This window comes from Chelon labrosus (genome assembly GCF_963514085.1).
Source record: "Chelon labrosus genome assembly, chromosome: 13".
Lineage (NCBI taxonomy): Eukaryota > Metazoa > Chordata > Actinopteri > Mugiliformes > Mugilidae > Chelon > Chelon labrosus.
Genome location: NC_140346.1, coordinates 3,525,587 through 3,545,335, shown reverse-complemented (window position 1 = coordinate 3,545,335; position 19,749 = coordinate 3,525,587). Strand labels below are relative to the sequence as shown.

The 19,749-nt window shown below is 41.3% G+C and overlaps 1 protein-coding gene across 1 annotated transcript; it reads left to right on the top strand.

Moving 5' to 3' along the window:
• Positions 1-4,939: 4,939 nt before the first annotated feature.
• LOC311497743 (protein FAM200A-like) lies at positions 4,940-6,460 on the top strand (the record flags this gene model as incomplete). Its single annotated transcript, XM_084558113.1, has 1 exon — positions 4,940-6,460. One exon carries the CDS (start codon positions 4,940-4,942, stop codon positions 6,458-6,460), a length of 1,521 nt encoding a protein of 506 aa, XP_084414239.1.
• Between the last annotated feature and the right edge of the window lie 13,289 nt (positions 6,461-19,749).

Sequence of the window (19,749 nt, the reverse complement as noted above, 5' to 3'; positions counted from 1 at the left end):
TAAGATGGGTGGTAGGCTGAGTTGAACAATCCCTGTACAGTGGAGAGACAAGGTTGTCCGACTTCAGGACTCTTTATAAATTAGCTATTAAGCCTTTGCTGTGCAGGTAAGGAAGTCGGCTAAATGGTATCTCACTGCCAGGGTGCTCCAGTCTTTGTTGTTGACTAGTTGTGTCAGCTTATGCAGACAATGTGAACATCTTCACAACCAGTCAAAGGGAGATTCACTGTCTGCAGGAAAGTTTAGCTCTTAATGAAAAGCCTCTTATGCATGGGTGAATTGGGCAAAATCTAAGGAATGATTTGCCTGGAGGACTGGAGTGGGGGAGGACAGGATTGAAATTGTTGTTTGTGCTCTGAGGATTTTCAGAAAAATAATTGGGAGGGAGTCAAGGAGAAGGTGTGTGCTCGGTTGTCTAAATGGATGCTGGTTGCTGTCCCAGCTGTCATATAGAGGAAGAGTTCTGGTTGTCAATAACTTGGTTGCCTTGACTCTGTGGCTCGGACTTATCGCATTGACACCACCAAGAGGACTGATGGAGGAAGTCCAGAGGGCTATTTTTCCGACTTTTTTTGGTCTGACCACTACTGGATTCGAGCGGCAGCCTTGTACCAGCCTGTGTCAGGGCCCGATTCACTCAGTCAGAAATAGCCTCTTTTAGGCTTCAGACTGTGAGGAAGTTGCTCTATGGTTGTAGAGCCTCCTGGATCAATACCGCTCAACTGCTGCTAAGGAGAGTTGGTCGTTTGGGCTACGATAAACAGCTTTTTCTTTTAAAAACTGAGGAAGAGGACGTGACTGGACTTACTCCGTTCTATAGTTCTGTCCTGCAGGCATGGCAGGTTTTCAAGGCAACCTGTGTGACTGATGGGACTCCAGGCATGTAGCTGTTTAAGAAACCCTTGTTTTTGAACAGCTTTATAAGGGCCCAAACACTACAGTCCGCCAGCCTGCGAGACAGTTTCAGAGAAGTTGGTTGTACCAAAGTGTAAATCATTTGATGAAGATGGCAGCAACATTGACGGACACTTTGAGAAGGAATGCTAACATAACTTCTATCAGGCTGATAGAAAGAGTGGTGAGAGAAGTCTGTGTTGCCCTGCCACAATCCCTGAGAATGTTTGCTGAAAATCATACTCTTTCTGATCAGTGGGATGATGATTGCGAGTACTGCTTTCCCCAATTGTTTAGCACCCCAGCTATGGAGGAGTGGCAGGAGGAAGGAGGTCAACTTGTCATTCACAAGCCCTCACCTCGATAAGTTTCATGCAATAGGGAAAATAAACCTGTATGAAAGTTTTGAACTTGCGCTCTCTGACAGGGATAAAGGAGTCAAAGTGGTCTGACTTTTTGGCACAGATGTTTCCCTGAAAGGCAGCTGGTCGTCCCTGTACAAGTCGCCCGTGGAAAAACAGACAGCCAGATCTCCAGCGGAAGGTTGTACATGGGGCAATAGCTATAAACAGAGACAGAGCACACTTGGATCCAAACCTGTTCTTGTACTTTGTAGAGAATGTTTTTTAGGGTGATTCATGTTTCTCTATAATGGGTAAATAAAAGGATTTCAGCTTTCTCTTCTGTTCTAACTGTCCACGTCTGTGACTGTCTTGTGTTAGGTGTTTGTGTCATATTTTGTAGTGCCGCAGGCCTGTTCTCCAGCTGGCTTAAAAAAAAAAAAAAAAAAAGTCCACGGGGGCTTCTTGCAGGCCTTGTTCTGATTTCCTGTGTCTCCAGCTTCCATTTTTTCCTGCTATTCCCTACTCCCACACAATGACAGGGTCGAGACCCGTGTTCGCATGCCCCGAGAGCCGACGCAATACACACAAGCGTGGAAGCACGCTCTGGCACACAAGACACACGTTCGCAAAGACCGCACATACACTTGTAAACACTTTTTCACTCTGGAGTTTTACCCCGAAGGAAAGAACTAATTTACTCTTGCAGAGGGTTCAGAGGTGTCGCACAGTGTTTATTTGACTGTGTGTGGCTCTGTGTGTGCGTGTGTGTAGGTGACCTAACACAAATACTTGCAATGAGTAAAAAGGTGGTGTGATTATTGATCTGGACTTGTCACAGGTCATTTTGGAAAATGCAGTTTAACTCTATAGAAACTCAGCATTTAATTACTAGCCCTCTCATTTCCTCTTCTACTTATTCTTCCTTTTATCATTACTCTCTGCAATGCATTTTCTACGGGTCAGTCAGTCAAAATAAAGGAATATGATAAGTTTGAGCATGCCTTAGGCCCAAACATACAAACTGCCCAAGCAGGGGAGAACCAGTTGAATAAATTGACCCGTCACAGGCCATTTTGGTTTTCGTGTGGGAAATACAGGCAGGCTGAGCATTAGCCAATAACTATCAGAGTGAGTGCAATCAGTCAGTCGCAAAGACCAAACGGCAACGGACGTTACATTTAGGGGTTTAGTTAAGGTGCTATTGATTTCTTGTGTTGTAAAACTGCAAAATTCTTTCTGAAATATGCTGCACAGGCACAGACAAAAGGGACCCTTATCTCTGTACTAACTTCTTGAAGCCCCTGAAATCTCGAATGCTTAATTCTAAGTGATTTTCAGCTTGACACAAGGTCAATAACCCCATCCTGTCACCTGCGAGGCCATCTGGATTAACGGCTAAATTGATTATCCCCATCACATCTTTTTCCGCATCTGCAAATCCCTTCATCAAACTAAATAAGTTCAGAATGGGGTGCTCGAGACATATAATGGATACGGCCTGCCCCTTCCATTTCTCAAAGAAGGAGTTATATTACTGTAATCACAGCTATCATGTTGTATCAGGTTAGAGGAAGCTTCACGAGAGACAAGGAAGCTCTTCGATGACGACTATGTGCTGAGGAAGGAATTAAATGTGACACCAGCTAGGGCTTTGGCAGATGTTCCCATAGTAATGGTTCTCTCAAGAGCTGAAACCATCATATAGTTGTCCATAGCTCACGTGAACACACCCCCACACATACATAAAGTATGAGGTATGTGTAAATGTTATGTTAAGTCCAAGTCTAAGTGCAGACATAGACAAAGAAAGCACACTGATGCTATTTTTCCCCCATTTCTTTTTTCATTAAATTGTACATGAACAAAAAATGAACAAATCCAATCAAACCACATAAGGACATGCCTCGCTGCTGCAGATTGTGGTTATTATATTTACGTCCTCCCTTATCGCAAACAAACATACACGCGCATTAAGCGACACGGAGATTCTCGCGAAAGAAACACACGTGTCCTCAAAGCCCTCCCTCCCGATTCACAGGTCGGAGCGGATTATTTCGAATCACTTTGTCTCCCGTCATGCTTTAAGATACCAACATATCAGCACGGCCCGGATATTCCACAAGAGTGAGGTTTGCACTTCAAAAACAGACACACGCGGAAAAAAGAAAAAAAAAGAAAGTAAATCACACACGCAAGACACCGCAGAGGCACAAAGGCGCATTATTAAATTAGATGGGGAAACACGCGCCTTGTGCCTCAAAGACAAGACTCTTTCTCTTTTCACCTAATCCCAACAAAGGGATGCTTATTCCTTTGTTCTACGCTCCCTCTCGTCTCCATTCGGACAAGCAACGAGGGATCCAGGCAAGGGAGGAGTTCTTGCCAAGTCCAGGCGGAGAAGAAAAATCTCTCCGTTTCTTTGTTTGTTTGGTTTCCACAGTTAATCTCAGCGCTGCTGATTAGCGGGTGGTACAGTACCCGGTCTTCTTCTCCTAGAGGAAGGGGAAAGAGGGGGGAAATAAGGGGTAAAGAATAAAAACAAACAAATACTTCCATCTCCAACCATCTCAGGAGATGCAGGCCTTCGCCACAGACATAAGCGAGCCTGTGCACAAACACACACGTTTTCCTGGCCAGAGAGAATACATGAAAGACAGGAAATTAACAACAACATTAATAAGAAAACGGCAAAAAATTAAATCTGCCACCCTGGGGGCTGTCCATCACTTCAAACAACAGAGGATTAATATTTCTAATCTGTTTTTGTGTTTAATCACACCCACCAAGGCTTAGTCAGCGAAAACAAAAGTTATGGTAGAACGGTGTCCCAGTAAAGAACGGGCCCTCGAAGCTTTTAACACCCAGACTCTAAGAAAGAAGAGGTGCTGGAGTGGAGACGGGTGAGATTTTCATTTGTGATGGTAATAATCACAGCGTGGAAACATAAATATAACACAATAACAGGACGAGAGGCAGATGAGAAATGAATAAAATGAACCGGGGATTTTGAAGAATTAATGAAGGCTGGTAGTGTAATGTAAAAAAAAATAAAAAGGACTCTTAAGGACATGGGGGAAAACAAACTGCCAGAACTGGAGGAAAAAATTCAACAAAAAAAAAAATAACATCCCAGCCCTTATTAATATTCATGCATTAGTTAGAAAAATTAAGAATTGAAATGGGACATGTTGGGCCCATCTTTATTTAACTCCGGTGTCCTGACTGTGACCTTGTAATCCAGTGCTTAATCAACCAACAATCTGGATGACTGCGCTGCCTAAGTTTCCACTGCTTGGTGGATGAGGCAAGAATACATTAACAGTGAATATCCACTAGGAGCATGGCCACTGATTCTCAGTCAATAGTGAACAGTACGATTTGAGGACCCATTAACCCAGTGTTTTTCAACCTTGGGGTCGCGACCCCACGTGGGGTCGCCTGAAATTCAAACAGACACCAAAAAGACAGAGAAAATACGACGAAAGTTTCCTTCAGTATGGATTTACTAGCGTTATTGAAAGCAACGAGGAGAAGCCGAAATGTCTGCTGTGTGGTAATGACTGTCTGCCGAGAGTATGAAACCTAACAAACTTAAAAGACACTTTGAGACAACACACAAAGAACATGTCGGCAAACCAAAATCTTTTTTCGAAAATAAATGTGCCGAGCTGAATAAACAGCGAGTGTACTTTAAAAAGGCCATGACGGTGGGTGAGCGGGCTCTGAAAGCCTCTTTTGAGGTGAGCTATCTCATTGCCAAGGCTATGAAGCCGCATACCATTGCTGAGACATTAATATTACCAGCTGCGATCGAAATGGTAAGAACGATGTGCGGGGAGGAAGACGCTCAAAAACTGAAGACCATACCATTGTCCGATAACACTGTGAAAAGACGGATTGACGCAATCGCTGGTGACCAAGAGAGCACGCTGACAGAAAAACTTCGCAATTCCCCAGCTTATGCTCTTCAAATGGATGTTAGTACGGAAGGAAAAAATGCCCATGCTTTGACATTTGTTCGTTTCATGCAGGAGAATGCAATTCACGAGGATATTTTGTTCTGTCTCCCTCTTCCTGAACATGAGACTGCCCAAGAAATGTACGATGTCCTTCAACATTATATGGAGGAAAACAGAATTCCCTGGGAGCGTATGGTGGGATTTTGCACTGACGGGGCTCCGTCTATGGCGGGACGACGAAATGGTTTGCGTACACTTATCACCCAGCGGGCCCCATCTGCAATATGGAATCACTGCATGATTCACCGTGAACAACTGGCATCTAAAGAACTGAGTGCGCCCATCGCAGACATACTGCAGCAGGTCGTAACCATGGTGAACTACATCAAGCCACATCCTCTGCGCGCACGTCTGTTCGCAAAACTATGCGCCGACATGGGCTCAGAGTATGAAAATTTACTGTTTCACACAGAGGCACGGTGGTTGTCCAGAGGTAACGTGTTGGGGCGGTTTTTCAATATGCGAAACGAACTGTTAGCGTTTTCCATGGATGTGAAAAAAACAGATTTTGTTGACTTTCTGTGTGACCAGCAGAAAATGTGTCTCCTTGCATATGTAACGGACATCTTTGGAAAACTAAACGAACTAAACACAAGCATGCAGGGGAAAAGCAAGAATCTCATGCAGATGAGTGATCGTATTGATGGATTCAGGGGGAAACTCGCTTACTGGCGAGAAAGCCTTTCAAAGGCAAACTTCGCCCCTTTCCCCCAGATGAGTCAGTTTTTAAAAGACAACAGCATCGATAAGTGCCCCACAACGGAGATGTGCAGCCACCTGAAACGCCTAGAAGAGAACTTCGCCACTTATTTCCCAGACGTGGATATGTCAAAGTTTGACTGGGTGAGGGACCCATTTCACTGTGATGCAGGCACAGTTGACCTGCCTTCCACCGCTGTTGAACAGCTGATTGATCTGTCATATGACAAAGCGCAACAGCGATGCCATTCGCGAGTGCCGGTGGAGGAATTCTGGTTTGGAACAAAAAATGACTACCCAGAGATCTCAATGTGTGCTCTAAAAATGTTGGTTCCTTTTGGAAGCACATATTTGTGTGAAGCTGGATTTAGTGCCCTTGTGTATATGAAGTCGAAGTACCGTTCCCGACTGGATGTGACGTCAGAGATGAGATGCGCTGTGTCTACTACAGCACCTGACTTTGCAAGGCTGCAGCGAGGTGTGCAGGCTCAGCCATCCCATTAACATTATTTTATTAAATGTGGTGAGTTGAAAGAGACAACAATAATACACAAAAGACAAACTGAAGCTGAAACGGAAGGAAGCACTGTAACTTTCCATTGTTCAAATTTTCACTGTGGCCAGTTTAAAATACTGCACTAGTTTTTCATAATTCATTGTTTGAGAGATTGTTCAGTTTTCATTTTCAGACTTGTAAAGACCGGCACACCTAACTGTACATTTAAAATAAAATGTCACTTTGTGCAGTAATCTGGATACTCTGTATTTGCAACTCGGTATAACAAACATGATCAAAAACTAATTCTAAGAAAAAAAATGTCTCTGGGGTCACCGGAAATTTCTGATCTCAAAATGGGGTCACAAGCCAAAAAAGGTTGGGAACCACTGCATTAACCTGAGCCATGTGATATCACCACTGTTTAAGGTTGTGCCATATTGTCGACCTTTAAAAACACTTTGAGCTCAAAACATTTTAAATGTGTGTTCAAAATGCTGTCAGTTCAAAAACATGGGCAAAAACCACACACGTCTTAATTCTGCAGAGGTGTATGTTATTTTACTAACAATTGATGGAAGAAAGTTTATTTTCTTACAGGACCTGAGGGAATCGAGTGCTCAAATGCAGAGATAGAGGATGGTCTCGAGATGCAGAGAAACCCAGGGCGTGAGTCTCAGGAAGCTTTAGCTCCTCTCCCTATGGATCCTGTGATGAAAGGAGGAAGAGGAAGCGCAGATAAATGGGAAGGAGTTTGTGCAGATGTCCATAGCAGAAAGACACGTCTAGAAACCTGAGGAAACAAAATCTGCAACATTTACAGAACACAGTTGTGTTTTTTCGTGGAATCTGCTGGTTGCAACTTCATAGTGATGATAAAGACTTGCCCGCAGAGAGGTGCAGGGTGAGCAGCATGTTAGCAGAGGAACGACAGTTCTGCGCAGGAGGCATTCAGGCACAGTACTGAGTTTCTGAGATGCTTTCGGAGCCCAGTACACAGCCGTTTACAGAAAACAGATTCAAGTGTAACCGCTTGCATTACAGGCATATAATGCAAGCAAAATGGCAGCCGTTACGCTGCTTGTCTTGACAGCTGGGTTGATTAAAACAGGAGCGTATCTGTTCCATCAGATGCAGATGAGATGTGGCAGAAATGCTTTCTGTGTAGACATGCTGTGAGATTTCAGTGAGCTGTAGAGTAAGTATTATTTGACAGGGAAAGAGTGGCTGTTTCACTGTTTTCAATCTCTGTAGTAATCCAACCAGTGGCTACATCTCTATTTATAACAGAGACACGGCAGGAGTTCACAACTTTTCATCTCTCAGTAGGAAAGCAAGTGAGACAATCTACCAAAAAACTGAACTCTGCCTTAATTAATCTACAGGTCAATGTATGACATAAACAAAAAAGATCAATGTACTCATAGTATTAGCACTTCTGTACTTTTGGTCTTTTTGTTATCATCAGCTCATTGCCTTGTTGCGCTCTCGCGACTGAAGACCTCCTTCACAGCTGACAAAGGCTTGCTAGCTTTCTAACTGTCTTTCTCACAAAACCGATGCATGTCCTTGTGTGTCTATAGCTGTGATTAATTTTGCTGAAGTGTTTACACTGTGTACAGGACCGCAGAGTGCTGCTGCAGCCTTGAACAGCAGGAGATAAAGCCACTCAAGTGAGGATATACCGTCTTTCTTTGTTACTTATATCCTTGTAAAGAGTACCTACTGTACGTGCCTGCAAGCAGCCAAAGCACACTCCACAATCTGCCTGGGTTAGTGCTACGTGGTCCTTTGTACTCTTTGATAGGAGCAAACCTCTATGGGGGGGAGGGCAGGCATGCCTTTTTGTGATTGGTTTCTTGCTCTGGAGGGCTCCGCTGAGGGAAAAACCACTTCGGCCTGAGTCTCACACATGCCATCTCTGGTGTGAGTGGTATCTGGAGGACCGGGAGTGTGAGAGGAGACCTCTCTCAGTGCACTCATGTCCCTCCTTTATCTGTGCAGCAGCCATGTGACTGACGTCAGAGAGGTAACATAAAGGCTCAAGGCCCTGTTTAATGTAATCACCTTTCTTTCTCAGCTTTGCGCATTTTGGTGAAAGGCAGTTATTGAAAGGCACTTGATTGGAAGGTTGTCACTAGCTACACATTCATGCAGAAAATAACTGAGGTATCCACTTTATTTCAAAAGCATTATTTAGACATTAGCGTATCATATAATTAAATTTAGTTTTGTGAGAGGCTTCTGCAACTTTTCAGCCATCCTTACACAAGATTCCCAATACTTTTTTTTGAACTAATTTTGTTTCTAATTAATTTGTAACTGGCGAGTAAAATTACACTATTGCAGTATATACACTGACTTCTTTCACACACTACTCAGTTCAGCTTTAAAACAACTCACTATTCTATAAAAGATAACTCCATTCATATTACTGCACCTTACCATTATCTTTCCTGTGTATATAGTTTATATTTACTCCTATCTTGTCAATTTATACCAATACTGTATTTATTTCATTGCTTTATTTCCATTTCCTTTTATGTGCAATTGAGCTACTGTGACCAAGCAATTTCCCTTTTGGATGATCGGCATAGCTACACTGACTTCACAGAAATCGTGATCACAAAGCCACACTTTTTAAGTACCGCTGTTTACTAGAAATTAAGATGGAGGGATGCATAACTGGAGGGGGGCACCCAATGCGCTACAGACATTGCAACCCGGTGTCTTCCCCTCAGCAGCACGCTTCCTTTCTGTACAAGTAAAATGACACAAGATTATTTAGCGGCTAAAATTGAATGCCAGCCACGATGAACACGCTTCAGCTCATTCTGAGGCGATTGGCTATATTACAAACTTTTTAATGAAACGCGAATATGCCTGGAGAACAGCGGTGGGCATTTTCAGCAGTGCCATTTGCCAATAAATTCCGCACGAATGCCAGTGAAATAACAAGGGTATACCAATAGCCACTTGTCAGTCTTTGCACAGTGTGTGTACACATATAGCCCGCCATGGTAGAAAAATCTGTACAATCATATCTAATACAAGAATAGCATAATCTAGAATGTATAAAAACACCGCCGGGGTGGGTCATCCAGACTCTATGATACTCTTTTCCCACCTTAAATGTTTGAGTGAAACAGAATCAGAACATAAAAGCATTGCCCACGTTTCAGCAGTGGCAGTTCACCTGATTTTCTTTCAGGGTTCACTTGACATTGAGTTATTTTGGTGGTAGGAACTAAAGTTGCAGATGGTTGGGTTAATTGCATCATTTGTCAGTCAACCGATCGATCGTTGCCTGAATCGCGTCACTTTTATATTAGTTGAACTTGGTACCCACTGACTTCATGAAAGGTTATTTTGACTATCTTTGCTACCCCTTACTGAATTTAAATTTTTAACATTCCGTGGTCTTGTTGCCACTTTGTGGCAATTATATCATGACTAAGCACCACAGGAATTATTTTCATGGATGCTTTATGTATTGCAGCTAACTATGAATTCTGTTAGCCTTTATAATTGTCATAGTTATAAAATGATTGGTCAGAAAGTCTATAGTAAAGCTATTAGAGTACATACTAATGAATCAGATGTGAATGGATTACTTTAGAGTGAAGGCACAGCTACCTGAACCCCACAGGCTGCCATGGAGTCTTCAGTGTAGATGCTGTGTAAACAGAATACAGGTGAAAGCCTGGTTTTCTTGCAGATGTATTTTTTTTTTGTAATCAAGGACACATTTATCATCCCAAGCTTAGAGCAATGTCAGACTGAACAGACTCTACCACTTGACTCTTCTTTTGATCCCTTTTTTTGCAGGGAACACTTCAGTTGGGCAGCTGCTGTCCTTTCCTTAATGCCGCTGCTGTGAGAGGAGAATACTCAGACACACAACATCACACGCATAGACTCACACAGTAAAGCGCACACAAGTATGTGCTGGGTTAGATCCAAACTATTCACAAACCCACACATACACACGCACACACACACCCAGAGCAGAGTGTGAAGGCCTGCAGTCAGTTACACTTCAAAGGCCCAGTGCTTGATTGGGCCACCTGAGGTTTGAGGGGAAAGACAGGACAAAGCTGCTCCACTGAGAGAAGATTGGCTCACTTTTCTGCCCCACTTATTCCAGTCATCATGTTAAATAGAGTTTGGGGGTTTAGAACATAAAAGAAATAAAGGCAATTGTGTAAACATTACTGTTATTATTCCTAGATTTTTGTACGACCTTTATTTCCAACTTTCCCAACATTTTGACTAATAATGTCAAGACTCTCCAGAGCCTCTTGTGACATGATGACACCAACTTGGGAGATCTTTACATAACCATTTAAATGTTGCTTATGTTTGTTTATGTTCTTAAGGGGAGTACACATAGGAAGTGATTAGCAGCAATGTGTCAACTATATACTATGGGACTGTAATGAATTTCAGCGAGTTGTAGTGATGATAGGCAATAGAGAGCGGTAACCGTAGCATAGGCTTAATCAAAATTATAGTTGGGCGCCAGAAAGCAGAGTAATTTATATTGTCAACCTGTCAATTTCAAAATTTGAGGATTAATAATGTACCTGTAGTACAAAAGGCATAAACGAAAGGAAATGCCACTAGTTTCAATTCCGTTACATTTAAACAACATAACTCAATATTAGGGCTGAAACGATTCGTCGAGTTACTCGATTAACTCGATTACAAAAATTGCTCGAGGCAAAAACTCTGCCTTGAAGCCTCGTTAAATTCCTACGACGCGCACTATACGCGCAGGGATCTGATTGTTCCACACGGACCGTTGTTTTGGAAGCACCTATGCGAAGCACACCACTAGCGCGTGATACATTGTGTATATACTGCAAAGTAGACCTGGCGTACCACAGCAGTACAAGCTCAATGATCCAGCATCTTAACAGAAAACATCCACATGCTGTTTCACCAAGCGTCGCTGAAACAAGGTAACGTAACCTAAACCTATACATTGATGTTCGCTGATTTTAATCGCATACTGTATTTGTAGCGATGTGATGATGCGGTTTGACTAGACATGATGTTTAGCTTTGATGTTTTTAAGTAAACTTATTCACGTTCAATTGCAAGACAGTAGCCTATAGCCCAGGGGCGGAGTGGCAATCGGGACGACCGGGACTTTTCCCGGTCGGCCGGCCGAAGGATTTACGCAGCGGATCACAAATTGAGCGGCCGCGAGGCGAACGCGACCGGCCTGAGCTTATCAGAATCATTGACGTTACTAAATTCTCCGCGAATAGCGGCCAAATACTCCCATATATATTATTATTATTATAGTATATATAGTATTATATTAAAGGGGGGGCACGTGCTGTGCTGTGCTGTTCCTCGCACAGCACGCGTTCACAAACAAACACACAGGTTGCTAGGTTACCATAGCAAATAGGCTCACCCCAGAAATTATGTATTAAATTGCAATAAATGGGCTTAGTTTTGGAGCCAAATGTTGGAGTTGGAGTTCTCTGTTTTTTTGAGAAATAAAAGGCAAATGCTTGATCATTTTACAGCCACATAATTTTTGTTATGCATTATTTGTTTTGGTTGTTTAAAAACGTAAAAAAAAAAAATCCGATTAATCGATTAATCGATCGATAAAGTGCTAGATTAATCGATTACAAAAAGAATCGATAGCTGCAGCCCTACTCAATATACATAAACATCAAATTAATGCATCATTGTCATTAGAGCCAAACAACATTTTCCCAAACGTCATTTCTCAAACATGAATTCCAGTTCAGAACTATAATGTCAAAATAACAAGCTCTATATTTGACCAATTACAATAAAAAGAAAATCAGTCAACTTTTAAAACAAAATCCCAAAATGTGGTGTGAATGTGGGACCAAAACAGTTAGGTACATCAAGTTGATGGTGGTTATGGTTATTTGTTTTCTTTGAAATAAGTAATTGATTACCTTTTGAGCATATGGTTTCCAAAAACTAGATTTGCTCTTGGTGTCTCTTCACCTCCATGCCCCATGATGATTCTTCCACCTCAGGTGTGTCCACTTTATCTCCTCCCTCCTCCCTTCCTTTCCTGTCTAAGTGAGGTCACGACCAATAGGAGCAACTGATACAGTTGATAGACATTTGATGCAAAGAGTTTCCCAGATGTTTATCACAATAAAAACACCAGCCACAAATTTGGCTCCCACCACTAAACACACTGCTGACAGCAGCTTGGAAGTGGCAGGTGAACCCAGATGGAGTGGTGACCTAAGAAAAGCTGTCATACCTTTGAGTAACTCAATTCTTATCTCAATAAGTTTGTTTCAACCAATAAAAAGAGAAAAAATAAATTGGACACCCTAATTTTGATGTAAACTAATTCAACTCCATAGCGCTCAGATGACTCCAACGTTTATGTTGCTGTAACTCTTCTGTCCATCACTGCATAGAGCCCACACAAATGGTTTGATTGGCCTGGCAGATCTTTTCCAGAGCATAATCAGTTCCCGTTGGAATGATTCCAGACTATCTTTCCACCACCATAAATTTGTGGGCGGGGAAGTTCATCTGGCCTCCAGGCTTCAACTGTCAGCTACAAAGTGACGAGCAAATCCCTTTATATGTGGACAGGGCTTTAGAGGTGGAAAGTGGTCAAAGAAATGTGAGTGTGCTAAACATGACTAGAGTCATTTAGATCTCAAACCTAATTAAAACAGTGATTAATCCGTCACTGTCTCCTGGCCTCTCAGTGTCATGAGAACTTTGTGTCAGTCTCTCCAAATGTCAACTAGATTTAATGAAAGGTAACGTATGCATGTGGACGCATGCATGTTTTCAAGGTTGTGTGTGTGTGTGTGTGTGTGTGTGTGTGTGTGTGTGTGTGTGTGTGTGTGTGTGTGCACACTGCTACGTGAGACTGCATTCTTACATCTGACAGAAATGGCTGATAATAACTGATATGACTAACCTGATTCAACATGTTTGTGGTTTCCTTTTATTCAAAATTGGTGCATTCTTATCACATAGTCATGAAAAAACTGTGGGAGCTTTCAATCTTCCAAATTATGATTACTGATGTTGCATTTCAAAGTATTCAGTAGCAATCACTATAATCTTATAAAAAACAAAGCATAGTATATGGTTATAAGGCAGAGAATGAATAAAGGTGGAGCTGGAATAAGAGACCAGCGAACTGATTTTACTTGAGTGTCAAGTGAATAAGAATATAATCAAAAATGTTGTCTGTAAAGATTTTCAAGGTACGTTCAATGTTGACTTTGTGCCTGAAACCCTGCATGAAAATGTGGTTCTGGTAACAAAATCATCTCTCTAAAGCATACTTTTTTCCAGTTCAGAATAGTTGTGTATGAATGTAATTTGTAAGAGGATAAAAAAAATGTCTCCACTGCCACTGCCACTGTAACACTCAACACTTGGCGACTGGTGGTGCGGAACTAGGATCTTGTCAGCTGGTCCACTGGTTTGGAACAAGCCGGGATAGTTTCTACATTTGCATAGGGTAAGTTTTAATATAAAGCTGGTGTAAGGCAGTCCGGAATTACACCAGTACAATTCTGTCAGCAAGGAAAGATGTTATGTACCCATGGAAACTGACTGCACATTTTTTAAAGAATGAAAAAACAACATAAAATTATATCTGTTGATTGTACCTGGGGATTGTTGCAGTAAAAACAGTTCATTTCCACCTTTTATTTTTGTGGGAGTCCTCTGGGTCCTACGCACTAGTTTTGAAGGCTAATGGGAACACAAACTGGAATGATGCCCCACAGTTTCTGAAAACAACAAAATATATTTATAGCCATATAGTTAAAGACTGTTCCAGGCAGTTATTGGTCCTGACAGGCCCATAAAAGGAAACTAAAACACTTGGTTCATGATGTGCTACTTCCTTAAAACACTAAAGGTACATAAAGAGCACAATACTTCCTGCACTGGCACTCTGTATTAGTATTGGATTCATTGTTGCCATGCATCCTGACATGTTATTCTTGGAGATAGTATCAAAAGAATAAAACATGAATGTGCTGCATGTGTATGTGGTTTGCACAATATTTGTATTGACAACAATCCTAGATTAGCATTAAAAGAGTATAATTAAAGTGGAATGATTTTACAAAGTAAAACTATTTAGCCTTTAATTTATGCTTTTAACGTCTTACAGGGAAAAAGAAGAAACAGAATGTCTTGTATGACTGATAGAAGGAAACACACTTTTGCTTTCCTCACTTTTCAGAACGTGTAGGACTTGAAGTGGTGGAAAAGATTGCTTGAATTACCATCCATCACAACCAGCAGCATACAGCATAATTTGCAGATTATCCATTTGTGCTCATCCGACTTCTCTTACCCAAATCTTGGCCAACGCTTTCAGCAATTTTTTTGCTTCTTTTTAGTCATTCCCACTTTAGATCTGACAGGGCCCTACCGGTGAGCATGGTAGGGCCAATTCACTACTTTCAGTACTGTTTGCACATCTACCCCACACATACCAATAGCATAAAGCCGGGCATACACTGTGCGATATTTTAAATCCTTTGATTCAGCTCCATCTCAAACTGCACGACTAGATCGCTGAGTTCAAAAGTTTGCAGCCCACTAATCATGTTCTCACACTATACGGCCCGATGCTCCGATGCGACTGACGAGCACACGATTTGTGATCGGGAGCTCGTCGTGAGGTGTTAATCTCTCCTCGTTACCCCACGTATACTGCACGAAGCACGACACGCGTTTGAGCCGAAATTCGGCCCGATTCAAAAAATAGTCACACCAGTGGCAAATCGGCTCAAAATGAGCCAACAATCGCACAGTGTATGCCTGGCTTAAAGTAGAGCTTCAGAGGTGCCGTGAACACGAATAGGCCAAACATGTACACTGATAGTCTGAGTCGAGCGTTTCGTAAAAAAATATTCGGTTTTCTTCCTCAAAAATATGAGCTGGGGTAAGTTTATGCTGCTTACTTCTCAAGCCCTGAAAGCCCTTTCACCAATTAATATTCCTGACATTTTGTTGTCACAACTGTGATGATTGTGATGGAGCCTTCAAAATTAGGAGTTCTAGATGTACCTGAGGATATAAGAGATGCAAATTCATTTGTTTTTAATTTACCTTTAAAAACACATGGAATTGTTTCTATGTGAATAATTTATAATTTCCCTGATGTTTTATTCTGTTTTATTTTTAGTGTTTTTATTTGTGCTGTGTTTTTAATTTTTAATATTTTATTGTAAAACACATTGCAATTGTAGCAAGCAACATAAAAAGGTTATTGTTATATTCAACTAGTTTATGTTTCGTAGGTTCTTTTCCTCGTCCTTGTATTTGTCGGCAGGAGTTTTATATGAGCATTTTAACGAAGGTGACATCATTTAGAAGTAAGAAAATGGGTTGACTGAGCTGCCACTTCTGTGAAACGGCAACCAGCAGAATTACGCAGTAAATAAAAGAAAGAAAGAGCAAACGGAAAGACTGAACCAGCGGTCTGTGTCTGCGGCGATAACATCAGCAACGGGAGCAATGAGACAGAGAGAAAGATAACACAATTAACAATAAGCAACAAATAAGTGTTATACCATATCATCCAAACAGATCACTTCGATCTCAAAGTGCAGGCCTGCTTGCAGTTCCTAGAATTTCAAAAAGTAGAATGAAAGGTAGAGCCTTCAGCTATCAGGCACCTCTCTTGTGGAACCAGCTCCCAGTTTGGGTTTGGGAGGCAGACACACTCTCTACTTCTAAGGTCGGGCTTAAGACTTTCCTGTTTGATAAAGTTTATGGACTGAACCATCCCTTAGCTATGCTGCCATAGGCCTAGGCTGCTGGGGGACGATGCACTGAGCACATGTCCTCTACTCTCTTCTTTCTGGCACTGACCTCCTATCCTCTAATTTCTTTTCTCTGGCACCCAGCCCGTCCTCTAATATCTAGTTCCTTTTCTATTACTACTCATGCAATTGTGTGCCACTACTGTATAGCATGTTAACTGCTGTGTGTCCCTTTCTCCATCCCCCCTCTTGTAGCTTGTAGCCTGTTTATGGGGGACAATCTAATGACCTCTCTTTGTAATTACTTGTTTTGTGTGTAGAATGTAAATAAAGGGATATGTGTATTGAAAAAGTAAAATTAGTTGCGGTTTTATTGCAGAGGCATATTGAGTGTTACAGGTCAAAGGTCACTAGATGGCTTACCAGAAGATGTGCATGGAGCATGTGCAGCTGTACAGAGAATCAAACACAGATTAAAGCACTTTACATTTTACTCACCTGCTCCATCTGTTTTTCCCTGAACACTTCACTCCGCTGTCTTCAGATGCTTGTCAATCCTTTTTCTGACGGACAAATCATTATACACGTGTCCCAGCTGAAAAGAACAAACGCAAATGCTCAATATTCTGCACGAGTACAGCGCTGTCAAGCAATGCCTTAAAGAAGGGAAGCTTGAAGCACAGGCACAATTCTGCATTAAGGCCGCAAACGATTGAATGGGAAATTCTAGAAGATTACAGGGATTGTTGAAAAAAATCAATGTGAGGCAAAATGGGAAGAAACATATACAGACGCAGCACAGTCCAAACAATAGCTGATATACAAAGCTGCTGCAGCAAACATACAGTATAGGGAGAGACAACACAATTAGAGCTGTGAGATTGTAATGCCTGGAGCGTACTTCTTCAGCAAATATTCATCGTGTGTGCTCACAGCAAAGTTATCCAGGTTTACTCATTCTAACCCAGCTCTTGTCCCTAAAGATCATGAAAAAAAAAAAAAGATTGTTTTGTTTATTTCATTCCACAAAGGAAATCAGGTTGCATTGGGTATTCACATATAAACTACAATCGCTCTTTTTTATATCTCAGAATTTGTAACTGTAACTGTTTCAAACGTGTGTGTCTGTTTACATGTGTGTGGGATATACAATACTTTGCTTTTTATAAGAGCCCCTGTGCATCCTATTGTGGTTCACATACACACTCTCCAAAGGCACCAGGTCCTTGCAGCATTTATGATTAAGTATCCACTTTACTGCACTACACTACTGCTCATCTGCCTCCACTTAATCTAACTTATACAGTTTTCTATATAGTGTGCGTCTCCCTTAGGGAGAGCTTTATGCTCTGAGATGTATGACCCTCTGTGACCTGGGTAATCATTACAGCCATAAGTCAGCCAGTGCATGTTCTGTGATGTTATTTGTTCATGTTATTAACTCCACATGAATTGTTCTAAACGGCTCTAAGAGCTGATACACCTGTTTAAGCCACTGTCCATGTATGCAGACATTTGGAGACGAGTGTTGGTGTGTGATTTTGTGTGTGGTTTGTCCGCCTGCTCGGGCTGTGAAGATTATAATGGCTCCAATATCTCCCTGCATGTTTATTGGCTAATTATGAAAAATGGCGAGACTGTATTTCACCCAAAGCCACCCCTGCACTGTCACCATTTTGGTCAAATCACAGTCGCATACAAATACCCAAGTTCTGTTTTCTACTTTAGAAGTAAAAAAAAATAATTATGTCCCGACTATAGCAAACAATTTACATCAGCCCAAACTAAACCCTAAACTATCCTTTGCTCTTTTTTTTTTTATAGTAGTCTCCTTTTCTTTCTCTCTTTTACAATCAGTCCATTCAATTTAGACTGCGACAGTCTGCGGGGTTGAAGCAGCCGAGCTGTCACAATGAATTTGTGTGCCCTAAACAAGATTAACTACTGCTATTTGTATCCCCATATCTCTGAAAGGGTAATCAACGCAGGCGGTTTGGCTTGCTAATTTTCACCATGGTAACCACTTACAAAAGCCCATCACACCAAATAGCCTGGTTTCAACAGCATTTGTACTGTATGTGGTCCTTTTTCACATAGTCCTTATATAAGTGTGTTTTGACCAACTCCAGCTATAACTTATGAAATCATTGCTCATTACTGAGTAGAGTATCTCTGAGATATTCCTGAAGTGCCGCCAAAAGTGATAAGGCGGCAGCTCTGGTTGATGATGGCACAAATTTGGATCACTGCCGTCTTTTGGGATCCAGTCTGGAAGCAAAGTAAAGAACAGCAAACAAATGAACGATAAGGAGCAGAAAGAAACTTCTGCACAGCATGGCCACAGTGAAGCTGGTGCAGGGGGCACGCTCATGGTAATGTGTGATTGCGTGTTCTTTTTTAATCTTGTTCAAAAGCAGATAATCTGTGAAATTTCTTCTCATGTCAGGTGATGCAACCCGATTTCAGACCTGCCAGGACTTCAAACCCTTGTGTGAGTCCACCTTAACTAAAGGTACACGTTTGAAGGAATTCAGAGAGTCCTGACCACTATGAAGTGCTAGACAGTACAAGGTGTTTGAAACAACCTTGCGGTGTGAGGATTGTGTTGCAGATATTTTCTGATGCAAGCGTCAAACCTTCTCTTTTGTATTATTAACTCTGCAAATGACCATGGTTTTTACTTGGCTAGAATGCAATTAACACTAGCTTTATATTTCAATTAATAACACAGAGAAGGTCACAACCCAGATTTAAGAGCTAAATTAGGAGTTAGGATTTATTAAACATATTTTCGGACATGAATTAGATGACATAGTGTTGAGTGTGACCATGTTTTATTATGTCCAGGATATTCATAAATCCAGAGTTTGACTATTTTTCTTTCTTTTTTTTTTGTTTTTGTTCTGTAGGCAAAATAAAGTGAATTAATCAGTAAAATATAGAATATATTGTTAAATAAAAAAAACTAATGTGACTACTGATGTCCTATCATAGTGTAACGGGCAAGGGAAAGTGTTTTTCTTTTCTTTTTTACACAGAATTGTACTTTTTTATTATGGATTTCCTAAGGTACAGAAATATTTCTGAGGCAAAGCAAAAGCATCAACCTGTATCATGAATGTTTAAGTGTTTTCTGTCCACATTTTTGAAATAAAGCTACAGGCTAAGCATGTATTCCAGACTTCCCCCTATTAGCAATGTTTTTCTAGGATCCCAAGAAGGATCTAGAGGTGTTCCCACATGGGGAAGCAAAAAATCCTTCCAAAGAGTTGTGGGTCTTGCTGGATGGTTACTTTTACTTTATTCTATAAGTTTTTGATGAATAATTCATTTTGCTGTAGAGCAAAGTTGGCGTTCAACCAAACCTTTAAAAATAAATAGTTTAGCTTAACAGTTAATACACACAGCCAGGATAAAAACATTTTATTGCTCCAGTCTGTGTCTGTATGACTGGTTATAAAGAATGAAAATGTCCTCATTGATAATTGTGTGCTTATCATGAAATCAAGTGTTTCAAATCATTCATT